The 15,236-nt window shown below is 38.1% G+C and overlaps 4 protein-coding genes across 4 annotated transcripts; 1 reads left to right on the top strand and 3 right to left on the bottom strand.

Moving 5' to 3' along the window:
* The first annotated feature begins 1,094 nt into the window (after positions 1–1,094).
* LOC101310871 (ras-related protein RABA1f-like) lies at positions 1,095–3,375 on the top strand. The gene is made up of 2 exons (XM_004293866.1): positions 1,095–1,576; positions 2,642–3,375. Exons 1-2 carry the CDS (start codon positions 1,356–1,358, stop codon positions 3,072–3,074), a joined length of 654 nt encoding a protein of 217 aa, XP_004293914.1. The 5' UTR covers positions 1,095–1,355; the 3' UTR covers positions 3,075–3,375.
* A 595-nt stretch (positions 3,376–3,970) lies between these two features.
* LOC101310584 lies at positions 3,971–5,284 on the bottom strand. Its single transcript, XM_004293865.1, has 2 exons — positions 4,914–5,284; positions 3,971–4,465 (listed from the first exon to the last, which is right to left on the bottom strand). The coding sequence occupies exon 1, from the start codon at positions 5,256–5,258 to the stop codon at positions 4,929–4,931; it is 330 nt and encodes a 109-aa protein (XP_004293913.1). The 5' UTR covers positions 5,259–5,284; the 3' UTR covers positions 3,971–4,465; positions 4,914–4,928.
* Positions 5,285–6,374: 1,090 nt separating this feature from the next.
* LOC101310296 lies at positions 6,375–8,585 on the bottom strand. The gene is made up of 8 exons (XM_004293864.1): positions 8,519–8,585; positions 7,548–7,585; positions 7,371–7,457; positions 7,201–7,284; positions 7,049–7,083; positions 6,793–6,878; positions 6,525–6,590; positions 6,375–6,409 (listed from the first exon to the last, which is right to left on the bottom strand). Exons 1-8 carry the CDS (start codon positions 8,583–8,585, stop codon positions 6,375–6,377), a joined length of 498 nt encoding a protein of 165 aa, XP_004293912.1.
* Positions 8,586–8,893: 308 nt separating this feature from the next.
* On the bottom strand, positions 8,894–11,250 carry LOC101310006 (UDP-glycosyltransferase 79B6-like). Its single transcript, XM_004293863.1, has 2 exons — positions 11,145–11,250; positions 8,894–10,374 (listed from the first exon to the last, which is right to left on the bottom strand). The coding sequence occupies exon 2, from the start codon at positions 10,357–10,359 to the stop codon at positions 9,004–9,006; it is 1,356 nt and encodes a 451-aa protein (XP_004293911.1). The 5' UTR covers positions 10,360–10,374; positions 11,145–11,250; the 3' UTR covers positions 8,894–9,003.
* Between the last annotated feature and the right edge of the window lie 3,986 nt (positions 11,251–15,236).

Below are 15,236 nucleotides of genomic sequence, written 5' to 3'. Positions count from 1 at the left end.
AGAACTGAGATATATGCTTCAACGTTCTGATGAATCCCCTTGTATATATCCAGGGTCGACTACTCTACTGTATCTTCATATAGGGGTACTGTCTCTATGTAGTTCGATCTGTCTTGTTTGCGTTGGTTTATCTGCATCAATGAGTGACCCCGCGAGGGGATTAGGTGAAGACTGAAGAGTTTGATGGAAGACTACTCGTGGGATTCTTCATTTGGGAATGCCATGCCATTATGATTTGAAAGCCTCGTCTGGTAAGTGGTAGATATCTCTGGGTTTTTTTTTTTTGGTCGTGTATTGCATAGTGGGCTGTGGGCTTTGATATTTGATAGAGGTTGACATCTGTGGATTTTCATGAAAAATCAGACCACCAAACGGTGCCCGGAATCATGATTTCTCTCTAGTGAGGGCTACCTCATTCCAAGAGTGCACTGAACTTTACGGGGGCAAATTAGTTGAAATTCGTCATTGAATGTGGCTACCGGTGGGCTTGCCGTGCGTCGGTAAGTGCCTGGATTCCCTGGAATGAAAAAGACAATGACATATCCATGTCACTTTGAGTTTGGGTATTCCCCTATGTCTTCACCTATTATCTATTCATCTACCAGAAAACTTCTTTTAATTGTTTGACATGTAGTTAGAAATAACCGTACATATTATTACAATTGCTCAAAGTAATGTATGACATATAAGCGATCATGACCTTGTTTTTTCATTGATGCATAAATGAACTTATAATTTTTTTATATCATAAACCAATATTTTAACTATCTACTTATATGATATATGATCAACAGCTACAATCAGACCCGCTGCAATCTATCTAAGTTTTAATGATAAAACAGAAAAAAAATTCAAACTTATTTGAAAATTGAAACCGTGTAAAGATCAAATCCCTCTTCTATAATTTAAGAACTTAGTCACTGTCACACTAATTTCTAGAAGAATATGGCTGTTATTTTCCACTAATAAATTTGGGGATTAATCTAGCAGATGTTATTTGAATGTTTCTTTATCTGTGATTTAAAAAGGTAAAAAGGGTTAAGAAGTTGCTTGGGACCCGTCTCCTTAATCATAACAACATTTTTTGGCCAAATAAGAAAAACATAAAAAAGCCACCCACATTTCCATATCTTGGTTGCTGTCTTCAACCTCCATTTTGCTATTTCTCTCTCAAAATCTAACAAAACCCATTCACCATCATCACCCCATTTCAAAACCCACATGCCCAAACTGGTTATTCTGTCCCCAAATTTGAGAACCCATTAACCAAAACAGAGCACCCAGTTTGTGTTTTGTGTCAGAAGAAACAGAGAAAGACAGAGACTTTTGAGAACCCATTTTATAGGAATTGCCCAATGGGAGCGTACAGAGCTGATGATGATTATGATTACTTGTTCAAGGTGGTGTTGATCGGCGACTCTGGGGTTGGCAAATCGAACCTGTTGTCCAGGTTCACCAGGAATGAGTTCAGCCTTGAATCAAAGTCCACCATTGGGGTTGAGTTTGCCACCAGAAGCATTAGGGTCGATGATAAGGTGGTTAAGGCCCAGATTTGGGACACTGCTGGTCAGGAAAGGTTTGGATCCACATTCTTTGTTTCCTTTGAAAATTTCAGCTTTTTTTTGGATCTTGGGGAATTGCATTTTTGGTTGGTTCTGGGTTCTGTTTGCATTGGTATTGTACAGATTTGATTGTGTTTATATGGATCGGAAAAAGAAGTAAACTTTATGGTGTTGATTGTTTGATTGATATATGTGAACTCTGTTAATTGCAAATGAAAATTTGAACATTCTAGGAATTAGGATGATTTTTGAGCTAGCTGAGCTGAATAGTTGTAGCATTCATTCTCTGATATATAACACATTTTCAGAATATAACATGGTGTTAGTAATCTTATTGAATTTCTGAATTACAGACTGAAACGATATACAGATTCTGGTGTTTCTAGATGTTCCTTTTGTTGGTTAAAAGTTGGGTACATTATGGAGTGGACATTACAGAGCAATGTTGATATTTTGACATGCATTTTATCTTTCTTGTGAGCCCTTTTCACTCTGATGTATGCATGGGCTAGATTTTAAAATGTGGTCCATTTTAATGTCCTTGCAACTACTACATTTGTTTTGTTCTAATTACTTTCGAAGTTGACATGTATCTAGTATTGTAGCTAAACCGGGTTGGATAATAAGGCCACCAGATTGTCTGATTCTGACATTTGGAAGTTGCAACATAGCCCTTTTCTGCAAGTAATGAAGCTTCCTACTAGGAGAAGCACTCGAGCACACTTGATTAATAACATCCATCCCCTGTTTCTTCTGCTCCATCTTAGCTATATACGCACATTGCTATAGTGTGATGCATGCTATGTGAAGTACAGAAAATTAGAAAGGGTAACGAGGATGGGAAAATATAATCTACAAATATTTTAAATAAATTTTTTTTTTTGTAACTTCCCATCTTGATCAATTTTAAGCAATAGTTGTAAAAGACCAAGAGTGCATCTCTACAAAACCCTGGAAATTTAAATGACAAGGAAATTGTGCAAGATTGAATGAAAAGAAGAAGTCTTAAAATAATCTAACAGCATGAACTTGTCCGTGAATATAAATCTCATTTTCCATCTTTTTTTCTTTTGCTCTAGGTATCGTGCAATCACAAGTGCATATTATCGAGGTGCTGTTGGTGCATTACTAGTCTATGATGTTACTCGTCATGTTACATTTGAAAATGTGGAAAGATGGTTGAAGGAGCTTCGGGACCATACAGATGCCAACATTGTGATCATGTTGGTGGGAAACAAGGGTGATCTGCGTCACCTGCGAGCCGTTTCCACTGAGGATGCCCAGGCTTTTGCTGAACGAGAGAATACCTTTTTCATGGAAACATCTGCCCTTGAGTCCATGAATGTTGACAATGCTTTCACAGAAGTGCTGAGCCAGATCTACCGTGTTGTAAGCAGGAAGGCCCTAGACATTGGGGATGATCCAGCAGCCTTGCCCAAAGGACAGACGATCAATGTTGGTGGCAAGGATGATGTATCAGCCGTCAAGAAAGTCGGATGTTGCTCCAATTAATCATGGAGGGAACACTCCAAAGTACCTCCCAGACTTCCATCCCCAATATCATGTCTATACAGAAGCTGACCCAACAACATGAAATTGCTTTGTCAAGAGGATAAATTTTGAGTCTGAACATTATGTTTGGATACTTGAGGTTACTTGAAATCTTGTCTTCTCTATGTTAGCCAACATGTAGGTTTTTAAAAATCTGTTGTGTTCTTTCCTTTGATTCAATTTGAACTCCTTGCTTCCCCTTGTGTATTACAACATTATCCTTTCTTAGTTGAGTTTTATATAAAATTTGGTTGGTTTGAGCTGAACTTGAGCATTCTGAGGAACATGAAGTGCTTTCCGCTAGTAATGGGAAACCCATTCTCATTCTATGGGAAAAAGGAGCTAGTCTCATACGCCACTTGTTTCCTTTTATCATGTACACGCTACAATCTTTGAGAGTCTGCACATCTAAATATTCTGAAACAGTTCTTCAATAAACGAGGATTGAGTAGTTATTGACCAATGCAATAGATCGAGAAGCGATCTATCCCCCTCGAAGTTGGTCTAATGCAGAACTGATAGTAATACATTTCTTACAATTCAACCCATGATTGTTAATTTTGAGAGCAGTTGAGGGTATGGATAGCTGTAGTAAGGATAGCAGAATCCTTACGATTGTCTCACATTTTGTAGCATATGATTTGGCTCAAGTTTAGCTGTAGTAAATTCACTTTCAGGAAAGTTGGAATTCCATATGAAATATGATCTAGAAAATCAGATCACACTTTTAGAAAGTTTAATTACACTCTTTGAATTTGTAAGACACCTTTCCAAATGTGCTTCCACTTGAAGGTAGCACAACATAGCTGCTATCTCTTTACAATGAAAGGAGCATAGCATTCGAATCCCAAAGCATCCTACTTTGCTTGAGTTGCACTTCTTTCTTGCTTTGGTTACCTCTTCAATTTCGAGCCACCATGGTGATTCTCCTTGTTTTCTTGCTGACAATTTTTTCACTTGTTGCACACCACCTTGTTATTCCCTCTTTACCCATCAGAGTACTCAAATCTCCTCTCACTCTCACTCCCTCAGGATTGCTTCTTTGAACTTACGCACAGTATATAGTGACAGAAAGAACATCGATCGTGCCCAGCCATAAATTGGAGAGAAATGCTAAAACAGACAAGTGTACCCTTGTATATTGTATCAAATGATTCAACCAAAATTACACACTCACAGCCGAAACATATACCAAATTTCATCAGGATTCTAAGCAACATTGATAGATAAACCCTGTTCTTTACACTACAAGGCTCCGTACAGAAAGTTCATTCCTCTTTTCTTTGTGAACCGAGAGATCAGTCTTGAGTCTTGACAGCCCAAACAGCTTGTCCTCCCCAGAGTCGTGGCATCTGCACTCGTTAGTACAATCACGAGTCAGTAACTCAACACGATGCACAATTCACCTCAAGATGTATTTTCAACATAACTCATTCAAGTGTCATGTTTACACAGATCAATTGTGAATTTATTCCACTAATTGCTTCTCATAAACTAGAATTGTTCACATAAATCGACCAGTACAAAACACTGTCCCATTCAACAAGCATACTAGAGCGTTCCTGAGAGCATGATTACATAATTCACCACTAAACACCATCATTTTCACCCATTTACACACAAAAAGCAGCATAATTTATGCAAAAACTTAGAATTTACCGTCTACAAAAGCTTCAATTTTCCCACAAAGTCAATCCCACTGTTCAACTTGTAACCAATTCTAGGAAAACAGTTGCAAATCCGGAAACCTTAACTGAAACTCAAAACTGACAGAACACACAAGAACACAAACTGACTTACAACACTAGTACACACTCATGCGCGGCGAGGCTCATCAGTACTGTCGGCCGGGGAAGGCGGAGGAGGAGGATCGTGGTGGGTGCCGAAGGAAGGGAGAGGATTGCCGCCCTTGATGAACCAGCCGAGGGCAAAGAAGGAAGCTCCGGCGAGAATGGCGGTGCCCCAAGCGTGAGAGTACATTCTGCTGTACTGCCTAATGGCGTATCTCCATTGCTCCCGGAGAGTAGCCGGGTCCGGGTTTGTTGGGTCGGGCGGGTTCGGGAAGTGGGCCTTTCCGCCCGACAGGATCTTTTTGATCTCGGCTGCCGCTTTGGCCTTTTCAGGCGGGGGATTGAGGTCTGTCATTTCTGGGGTTTTGCCTCTGTTTTGGGTTTTCTGCTTTGCCCATGATGGTGTAAGGTGACTCATATATCGATTCTTTTGCCACGTGTTCTAGTCTAGTGAAGGACATATGCCATTTGGGTTTTACATGGAAGAAATGAAACTTTTTACTTCAGTTCGTCAAAAAGTATCTAACAGTTAAAAAAAACTAACCGAAGTAAGGTAAAACTTCATATGTTTTTTTACAGGGGAGTGAAATTTACACTCCTTATTATACAATCCATACTCCCATTTTTTCTCATCTTTTCTTTTTGGGTAAAGTTTTCACAAAAAAATAAAACACATGTCACTAAAGACAAAATTTAAATTACTAAAAGAGGAAAGTGAGATTGTTGATTGTAAAATTGGGAGTGTAAATTTCAGTTCCTTTTTTTTATGAGGAAAATATGAAACTCAAATGGAATGCTACTAGAAACAACCACTTACAGCTGATTCAAATGAAACGTTAAAAACTCAGACAAATCAATCTGAATGATTCTAATTATCATGAAGTTAGGCTATCTATAAACATGTCCAAAGTAGATGGTAAAAAAGTTTGAGCAGCCAATGTTTTTATATCAGCAAAAAGAACTACAATTCTCCAAGAGACATCAATGTTAGCCTGAAGACAGTCGAATCGATATGTACTACGGAATCGACTCCGACATATATATGATTGTAGTAATGAAGTAATGCAGTTATTGCAGTATGTATATGTAACCGTCTCTAAGAGACGTAGCATCTGCGCATCTGCTACCAGAACACCAATTGAACCTAGCTTCCTAGTAACAGCAAGTAAGGTTTACCATAGCTTGGTATATTCCGAAATTCAAAGTGTATTTTCAGCAAGCTATCTTATTTAGGACAGATAAAAGGTCTGGAAACTGTAAATGCTAAACTTATGTTATATTTCAGTATCTTAATCTATATCATACAGAAGTAAATTTTTAAAAATCTTCTAACAAATGGAAAAGAAAAATGATTGTTTACTCGATCGCCAAATGGGATGATAGAGTTGAATTTTAAACCAACAATAAAGCAGCATAGAACACATAGTTCTTGTAACAGCAGCACAAACTTGTTTTGCAGGTCATTTTGTGTTCATTTGCGGGATTCAGCCTTCTTCTGTTCTTTGGCTGCAACAAATGGAGTTCAGCAAGTAAGATTAAGAATCTTGAAAATCCAGAAGAGAAAAGGACCCAAGAAAATGAAGAACGAAATAAGTAACCAGTGGTGGTATTGGAACATTACCAGTTTTTTCTTCTTCTCGCTTTTTAGCAGCTTCCTCCCTTTGTTGTCGTATAAGCGCCAAACGCTCTGCATAACAAAGAGAATAAAATTGAAAAGTGAGTGATATTTAATCTAGCAAGTTTCTGGCCTTGTCTCAAGTACTAATCTAGCCATCTAAGGCAACTCTGGAGCATTGAAAAAGAAAAGAGGTAACACAAGTCACTTTATAAAGGAATCATGAGAAAACATTCCTTCATGAAAGATGCAATGAGAAACCAATGACAATTACCTAAATCTTTCTTTGCTTGTTCAGTTTTTCCCTGTTCTTGCAACTTCATATATCGCTCACGGGCTCTCTGCTTCTCTAGTTCTTCCCTGCAAGCATATAGCCAAAAATTGAGGATGTGTCGAACTGGTTTTTAATCCCCAATACAGATCCCAACTTGAGGTTTTCCCTTTTCATAAATAACAATAAAATCACTCTTGCTATGTCATATGTATGCCCCCTATCAGAAACAAAATGAAAACAGAACAAAGAGCAAGACCTTTCACGCCGTGAGAGTTCAGTTGGTTTTCCAATCTGTAGAGAAAGATGATCACAAAGCAAATATTAATTTTCAAAATTCAACTATTCATTACTGTGTTTAACAAGACTTTTATAAAATTCACCACTGAAACATTATTAAGAAAAACTTACATCGATGTCTTTAGCTTTCAACGTCTTTGGCTTTACCAAATTAGGATTTTCAATCTCAATTATACCTTGAACGCCCTTCTTCTTCTGCAGACATTATTGGATTAAACACTAGAACAATAGAAACAAGAAAAGTTCCTTAAAAGAAAGAAAAGAATGTATGTTTTACTAACTTCATCTTGTCCATCAGATTCTTCATCAGACCCGTCTTCGAAGGATACAAAATCCTCTTCAGGTTCTTCCTCATGTTCAGCTTCTCGCTGATAGAACATTAAGTCAAAGATTATTTAAACCTAAAAATTGATATTTGCATCATGGTGACCAAAAACACAGGTGTGACAGAGGGTTACCTTAGAAAAAGAACGGGGACGGCTGGAGGTACCAGCAACTGCAAATTTACAAACAAACAAATGCAACACAAAAAAGAGTCAGCATGCTTAAATTGACAGGAGCAGCGGGAATCATCTTACTCTGGAAACAAGAGACGTATACATGATCCATTCATGATAATAAGCTAGAAGTTCTAATATAAAATTATGCGCATCCAGTTTCAATTCATATCTATCTTCCTTCCCTCTCTCTTTAACACATATAAAAGACATAAAGGAATTAGACATTATGTTTTGGCAAAGAAACAGAACTACACATGTAGTAAGGCCACAAAGGCAGTTTTATGCTTAACCATCACTTAGCTCCCATCCATCTCAAGAACAAAAAAAAAATACTGAAATATATGGCACCTTTGTTGCTCATGCCACCTTTGTTGCTGTTTAATACTGGCAATTTATCTATACTTTTAAAACTTGAACATCCCCAAATCAGTCAAAATTCACAGGGAGTTCATATTAAGCAGCAACACTCGTTTATACAATTAATTGAAATCTCATCTACAACCGAGTCAATATCCCCAAAACCATGAAAACCAACAATGAAATTCCGGAATATCGACCATAAGTTTCCATTACATGGAATCATAATGAGAAATTTAAAATAAAACTATAATTGTTTTCTGGATCATTCAGCAAATACATGAAAATATATATGATCTGTGAGGTGCTTGAGTACTTCAACTTGCAATTGACATCAGATACAGCTAAAATCTTGACACAGAGCATGCAATGGCTTATTAAATTCAGGTCTTTCATTATCAATAAGAATTCGCTTGGTTCCAACTCAAATCCAAATAGTAATACACCATTACTAGAACTAAAAGCATTGTTCGTGTTCTGAGTTCATGAGAAGATAATAAACATGAATCAAGCTGGTTCCGTTGGAATGAAACAAACAATTGTAAAGGGAAGGATTAGAAACGAGGGCTTACGAAGATCTTCACGAGTGGAGAACTGGCGGTGACCAGTGGGTTTGTTCTTGTACTTTCCCCTGCCCATCGTTTCCAAACAAATTAAAAGGCAGCCAAATTCCGCTTCAGAGACGATCAATTTCTGAAGGTAAATAGAAAAGTTTCAGAAATTGTGCTTAATAATGGCTATTACGCCCTAGGGTTTGATTAGGATTTCCAAAACCCTAGTCGTCTTAGGACAAGGAGTTGTAGCTGGGAGGAATGCTTGGTTTGGTTTGGGCCTATTAATTTGGGCCCAAGGAATTGACTAATATTTCCCCAGTTGAAGTGGATGAAAAACTTTTGTTTGCTAATGATGCTCTTCAAAGTTCAGACCAAATTGCTCATCAGTGCAATGGGAAATAATGCAACACGTATATGATAGGCTAAAAGATGTATTATAGGCTAAAAGCCCTATTCTTGAAAGTGAAAACAAATTATCGTAGCAGTTTTTTTTTTGGTAATGATCATCCTAACAGTTTATGGAGCTTCTGCACAAAATCATCGATGTATGAGCTCTCAAGCCCTTTACTGGAGAGGAACTCTCTCCACTTGGCATGGTTAATCTTCACCTCCTTCCCAACCTCACTGTTCTCATCCATCACAGCTTTCACAGCCTTGCAAACACCTTCCTTGGTGAACAAACCATCTTCATCTCCTTTCTCAACTTCAACTCCCACTTTCAATTCACCGCTCATCATTCTTGCGTTGATGATCTGATCTAATATGTTTGGCAGAAACACCAATTGGCATTCATTCAGCAACGCCTCGTTTAAAGACCCCGAACCGCAGTGAGTCACGAAGCAACCCACAGATGGGTGCTTCAGTATCAAAGGCTGCTGAACCCAACTCCCATAAACCACTCCTTTTCCTTTCACACGCTCTTCAAACCCTTCTGGCAATGCCGACTCAATTGATTCAACTCCGGTTGGCGGTTTTAGGGCAGCGAAGAATGGGAAACCAGTAAGCTCAAAACCCAATAATAGTTGCTGCAGTTGTTGCTTTGTGAGAATGTATTCAGATCCAAGAGCACAGAAAATCACGGTTCTCGGTTCGAACCCTCCAAGCCATCTTGCCCATTTCTCTTCCAACTGTGAACTCGGGGGATCCGGCATCACTGGCCCAGCAAGAATGACCGGCTTGTTCATCCGGATTTCAATATAGTTTGAAAATGGCTCTGCGAGTTCTCTGCAACTTTGGAAACAAATTGCGTCACAATCGCTGCGAGAGGTCATTAAGCGTTTGCTGAATGTCACCTCACTGCCATATTTCATGTTCATCATGGCATCATAGGCCCGAACTTCGTGAGTTTGTAACTTGATTGAAAATGAACGATAAGCTTCATCCAATTGATTTTTTCTTGGCAGGACTAGATTTCGCAGGCCGAACCATATAGTTGCAGGATTGATTACGGAGTAATATATTGACTTGATATTCGTTGCTAGTCCACGCAACATTGCAGGCAACCAGTAACTAAGATCGAAGAACACAAAGTCAGGCTTGAGTTCGATGAGAGATTGCTCGATTTGGGGTCGAGTGAGGTCCATGGCGGTGGCAAGAAGAGAGCCCAAAGAGAGATCAATATCGGCTGTGGTTTCAGTTCCCAAAGGGAGGCCATCGACATGAGGGACACTGAGGGGAATGAAGGTAATGAGACGAGGGTGGAGATTATAGTGTTGCAACTTGGATCGAGTTTTGAGAGGTAAAAAGAAGGAGATCTTGTTGCCTCTTTCTGCCAGTTTGTTGGAGATGTGGAGGAATGCAGTCAAATGACCCATAGCAAACCATGGATACATGGCAATATGCAAGGTTTGGTCACTCATGTTTGGGCTCTACTACTGAACAAAATTTGACAAACAAGAAAGTAATGAAGCAGAGAAGCATGTATTATAAAATTCAAAATATGACTTGAAGCAAGTAAATAATGAAGCAGTTGCACCAACTCCTTGACCAAAAAAAACTCCCCACCAACTCCACTAACAAGTTGCTCCAATTATTGGAGTAGCCCTCATTGAAAATGTAAAACATGATTTGGATCAACAATTATTGTACAGAATACAGTAATTCAATTCAATCTAGAACCAAGTAGATGATGCTAAGCAAGACTTTTAATAGATAGTTCAAAAACATTCATTACAAATTTACAATCAGATGGTTGAAACCAAATTAAGAAATACAGAGAAATTTTAACCATCATCACTGACCCAATTAGACGATTACTAGTAGTTTATGCAATAATTGGGGATGGGAGGCAAAGAATTACTCAGATGCAGCTGAAGAAAAGAGTTACTAAATTTGGGGACTTTGCAGTATATCTCAATCATGTGATGAATAATCTCATCTCAGCACCAACTTCTTATCCTATTTGTGAATATTATCCTAGCCTTTTCAATTTTCAGTTTGATATCACAGTATCCATTTCTCATTTGAATAGTTTACTTGTAACATTCCTGTGCACTAAGAAGTTAACACAATTGGAAGTCTCTACTTCAATCAAGTAGAGACCTGGCATCACACCCTCCCTCAAGTTTCAAGCTTACAAGTTCACTATGTCTTAAATGAGGCAAAGTACAATCTACAATTACTATGGAAACCTGACAGAATCTACCTTCATTTTGCACAAATAAACATTGTGGATTTGTGGGTGGCAATGTCATCACCAAGATGTGCATTCTCATCTGCCTATGTAATCAACAGGTAAATGATTATTGAACTGGCCGGGCGAAGGCAAAAGATGCATCTGGTTTTACTGACATCAACAACTCTATGACAGCAATCTCATCTGGACACTGGACCTTGAGACCAGGTTCCATCAGCCCTATAACAAACCCAATAGTGAACTCATGGACCAAAAGATTTAGAGTGGCAGTTCTTAATATAATAACAGATAACAGCTAAGACGTACCAGGAGAAAGCTTTTTTCCTCCATATAACTCCTTTGATAAGGGATATATATATAGACACCTATGTAGGTCTTCAATTAATCAAGAGATAATCAAAAGATAAAGAAGAGAAATGAGTTACGATACCTTTTTATTAGATATGTTGGTCGAACTTGCTATATCAGCACAAGATAGTTCCTTATCAGGTAGGGTATAAAGATCCTCATAGTACATATCTATTATATCAGTTAAAAAAAACTAACCGAAGTAAGGTAAAACTTCTTATGTTTTTTCTACAAGGAAAATATGAAACTCAAATGGAACGCTACTAGAAACAACCATTTACAGCTGATTCCAATGAAACGTTTGAAACTCAGACAAATCAAACTGAAGGATTCTAATTATCATGAAGTTAGGCTATCTATAAACATGTCTAAAGTAGATGGTAAAAAAGTTTGAGCAGCCAATGTCTTTATTTCAGCAAAAAGAACTACACAATTCTCCAAGAGACATCAATGTTAGCCTGAAGACAGTCGATATGTACACCGACATATATATGATTGTAGTAGTGAAGTAATGCAGTATGTATAACCGTCTCTAACCGTCTCTAAGAGACGTAGCATCTGTTATCAGAACACCAGTTGAACCTAGCTTCCTAGTAACAGCAAATAAAGGGTTACCAGAGCTTGGTATTTACCTAAATTCAAAGTGTATTTTCAGTAAGCCATCTTATTTAGAACAGATACAAGGTCTCAAAATTGTAAATGATAAACTTATGTTATCTTTCAATATCTTAATCTATATCATACAGAAGTAATTTTTTAATAAAATCTTCTAACAAATGGGCTCGATCGCCAAATGGGATGACAGAATTGAATTTTAAACCAACAATAAAGCAGCAGCATAGAACGCATAGTTCTTGTAACAACAGCTAGCACAAACTTGTTTTGCAGGTCACTGTGTTCATTTGCACGATTCAGCCTTCTTCTGCTCTTTGGCTACAACAAATGGGGTTCAGCAAGTAAGAATCTTGAAAATCCAGAAAAGAAAGGGACCCAAGAAAATGAAGAACGAAATAAGCAACCAGTGGTGGTATTGGAACATTACCAGTTTTTTCTTCATCTAGCTTTTTAGCAGCTTCCTCCCTTTGTTGCCGTATAAGCGCCAAACGCTCTGCATAACAAAGAGAAGAAAATTGAAAAGTGAGTGACATTTAATCTAGCTAGATTCTGGCCTTGTCCAGAGTACTAATCTAGGGCAACTCTTGAGCAGTGAAAAAGAAAAGAGGCTAGGTAACACAAGTCACTTTATAAAGGAAACATGAGAAAAACATTCCTTAATAGACGATTCAATGAGAAACCAATGACAATTACCTAAATCTTTCTTTGCTTGTTCAGTTTTTCCCTGTTCTTGCAACTTCATATATCGCTCACGGGCTCTCTGCTTCTCTAGTTCTTCCTGTTGGGTTTCCCGCAGCGGATCGGTCAACAAGATACAATATCAAGAATGCAACTAAAATAGGGAAAAACAAACACACACAACAACACAAGATTTAACGTGGTTCCCTCACTCTTTGAGGTACGTCCATGGGGCGTGATCCGATCTTTCTTTACTATTGAGAATAATGAAAACTAAATACAAGGTGTTTTACTTAAGTTTATAACCCAAACCCGAACCCTTATACACCTCTCTCAACTTACACTCTCAATACCCATGGGGCGTGATCCGATCTTTCTTTACTATTGAGAATAATGAGAACTAAATACAAGGTGTTTTACTCAAGTTTATAACCCAAACCCGAACCCTTATACACCTCTCTCAACTTACACTCTCAATACCCAGTAAAGCTAACTCTCTTACAACACTTGACAGAGAATGAAATTCTCTCTAAATAAGAGACTACACAACTCGGATGTCACACCACAGAATGCAAAGGCTTCATGGCTATTTATAGCCAACTCCTTCACTTACAACATGCAGAACCATGCATAGAAGAAAAGCAAAGTCTTGCTTTTCCATCTTTCCCGTTCAATGTTTCTACACCAATAGTATGAACTATTACCAATAGTTCTCAACTATTGTTTTCTCTACATGCATGTTCTCACTCTTTCTCTATGCATTCTACATTCTCACATGGGACTTGTTCTCTTACTTCAAATATGGCTGCACCACCCTAGCTATATCTAGTTCCATAGCACAATAAATGATCAACTTCTCATGCATTTACCTTGTGCATATTGCAGCCAATTTCTTCCATTCAAACAATACTGCACCTCTAGAAAACATAGCATTAATTTTGAGCCACATCTCAACGCTTCCCTGCAAGCATATAGCCGAAAATTGAGGATGTATCGAACTGGTTTAAAATCCCCAACACAGATCCCAACTTGAAGGTTTTCCGTTTTCATAAACAACAATAAAATCACCCTTGCTATGTCATATGTATGTCCCTTATCAGAAACAAAATGAAAACAGAACAAAGAGCAAGACCTTTCACGCCGTGAGAGTTCAGTTGGTTTTCCAATCTGTAGAGATGATCACAAAGCAAACATTAATTTTCAAAATTCAATTATTCATTACCGTGTTTAATAAGACTCTATAAAATTCACCACTGAAACATTATTAAGGAAAACTTACATCGATGTCTTTAGCTTTCAACATTTTTGGCTTTACCAAATTAGGATTTTCAATCTCAATTATACCTTGAACGCCTTTCTTCTTCTGCAGACATTATCGGATTAAACACTCGAACAAAAGAAACAAGAAAAATTCCTTCTAAAAAAGAAGAAAAAAGAAGAAGAATGTTTTACGAACTTGGTCATCTTGTCCATCAGATTCTTCATCGGACTTGTCTTCAAAGGATACAAAATCCTCTTCAGGTTCTTCCTCATGTTCAGCTTCTAATAGAATATGAAGGTCCTAGAGGGGGGGTGAATAAGCCCTGACAACTTTTTGCTCTATCCCGCACACAAGGATAGCAAAGATTGTGCTATCCTGTTTGCTGTGAGAGACTAAGTTGTGTAAATAAAAAGCCAAGTACTGAAAGTAAAAGATATAACACCAGTACGTTTTTTATACGCAGAAACCCTGCAACAAGGGAGAAAAACTGCGTGCCTCTAACTCTTGAGAGACAAACTATTCCACTATTGTAAAGACACTTCTTACAAGACTCACAACTCAGAGGATAGCACAACACCTAGCTATCTTGCCTAGTCTAACTACCAGCACTCAACTGAACTTGCTCTCTTGTCACTCGAGTGTTTTACACATAGCACGAATCTAAGCTTCTATGCAGAATTCAACTAACACCTTTAGCTAATTCTCAAAGACAGCTTCGCCGGGGTTGTTGCATCACCTAGACAAATCTCAAGGTATGCAAATGCAAAATGATATGAGTTGAAAAGGTTTTGGTGCTCAGCTCTAAGATTGACAATCACAGGGAAGACTTAGAGATATATGAGCAGTTTAGCAAATGCTAGACTCAATGGAAGAAAACAAGCAAGACTATTTTCAACAACCAAAGAGCAAGAGAGGTCTTGCTCTCTATTTATAGGCAAAGTGCACAGCTATGAGGAAGCAAGCACGTTTGCCACATCAACAAGATTCTTTTGGACTCTAGCTGCTTGTCTGGAATACTAGGACGGATAGGACCCTAGGGATCCCTCCACTCACAAGACAAAAGCTGAGAATAGACTTTCCTAGGAAAGACTAAAGCCAAAAGGATAAGACAAAAGGTTTTGGGAAAACTAGATCAGATTTAGTCAAGCATAAAGACTCTACAAAACCACTTTACCTAAGAGGACACTTAGGACAGCTGA

Source organism: Fragaria vesca, linkage group LG3 (assembly GCF_000184155.1).
Source record: "Fragaria vesca subsp. vesca linkage group LG3, FraVesHawaii_1.0, whole genome shotgun sequence".
Classification (NCBI taxonomy): domain Eukaryota; kingdom Viridiplantae; phylum Streptophyta; class Magnoliopsida; order Rosales; family Rosaceae; genus Fragaria; species Fragaria vesca.
Note: the sequence above shows the minus strand (reverse complement) of the source record. Positions and strands in the feature narration are given on the sequence as shown.

Excerpts from the sequence above, each read along its gene's own strand:
- LOC101310296 (XM_004293864.1), bottom strand. The coding sequence starts at position 8,585 with ATGGGCAGGGGAAAGTACAAGAACAAACCCACTGGTCACCGCCAGTTC. Across the intron at positions 7,586-8,518 it reads CTCCACTCGTGAAGATCTTC|TTGCTGGTACCTCCAGCCGT; the intron begins GTAAGCCCTCGT and ends GTAAATTTGCAG. Across the intron at positions 6,410-6,524 it reads GCGAGAAGAAGAAAAAACTG|CCAAAGAACAGAAGAAGGCT; the intron begins GTAATGTTCCAA and ends CATTTGTTGCAG.
- LOC101310006 (XM_004293863.1), bottom strand. The coding sequence starts at position 10,359 with ATGAGTGACCAAACCTTGCATATTGCCATGTATCCATGGTTTGCTATG.
- LOC101310584 (XM_004293865.1), bottom strand. The coding sequence starts at position 5,258 with ATGACAGACCTCAATCCCCCGCCTGAAAAGGCCAAAGCGGCAGCCGAG.
- LOC101310871 (XM_004293866.1), top strand. The coding sequence starts at position 1,356 with ATGGGAGCGTACAGAGCTGATGATGATTATGATTACTTGTTCAAGGTG. Across the intron at positions 1,577-2,641 it reads GACACTGCTGGTCAGGAAAG|GTATCGTGCAATCACAAGTG; the intron begins GTTTGGATCCAC and ends CTTTTGCTCTAG.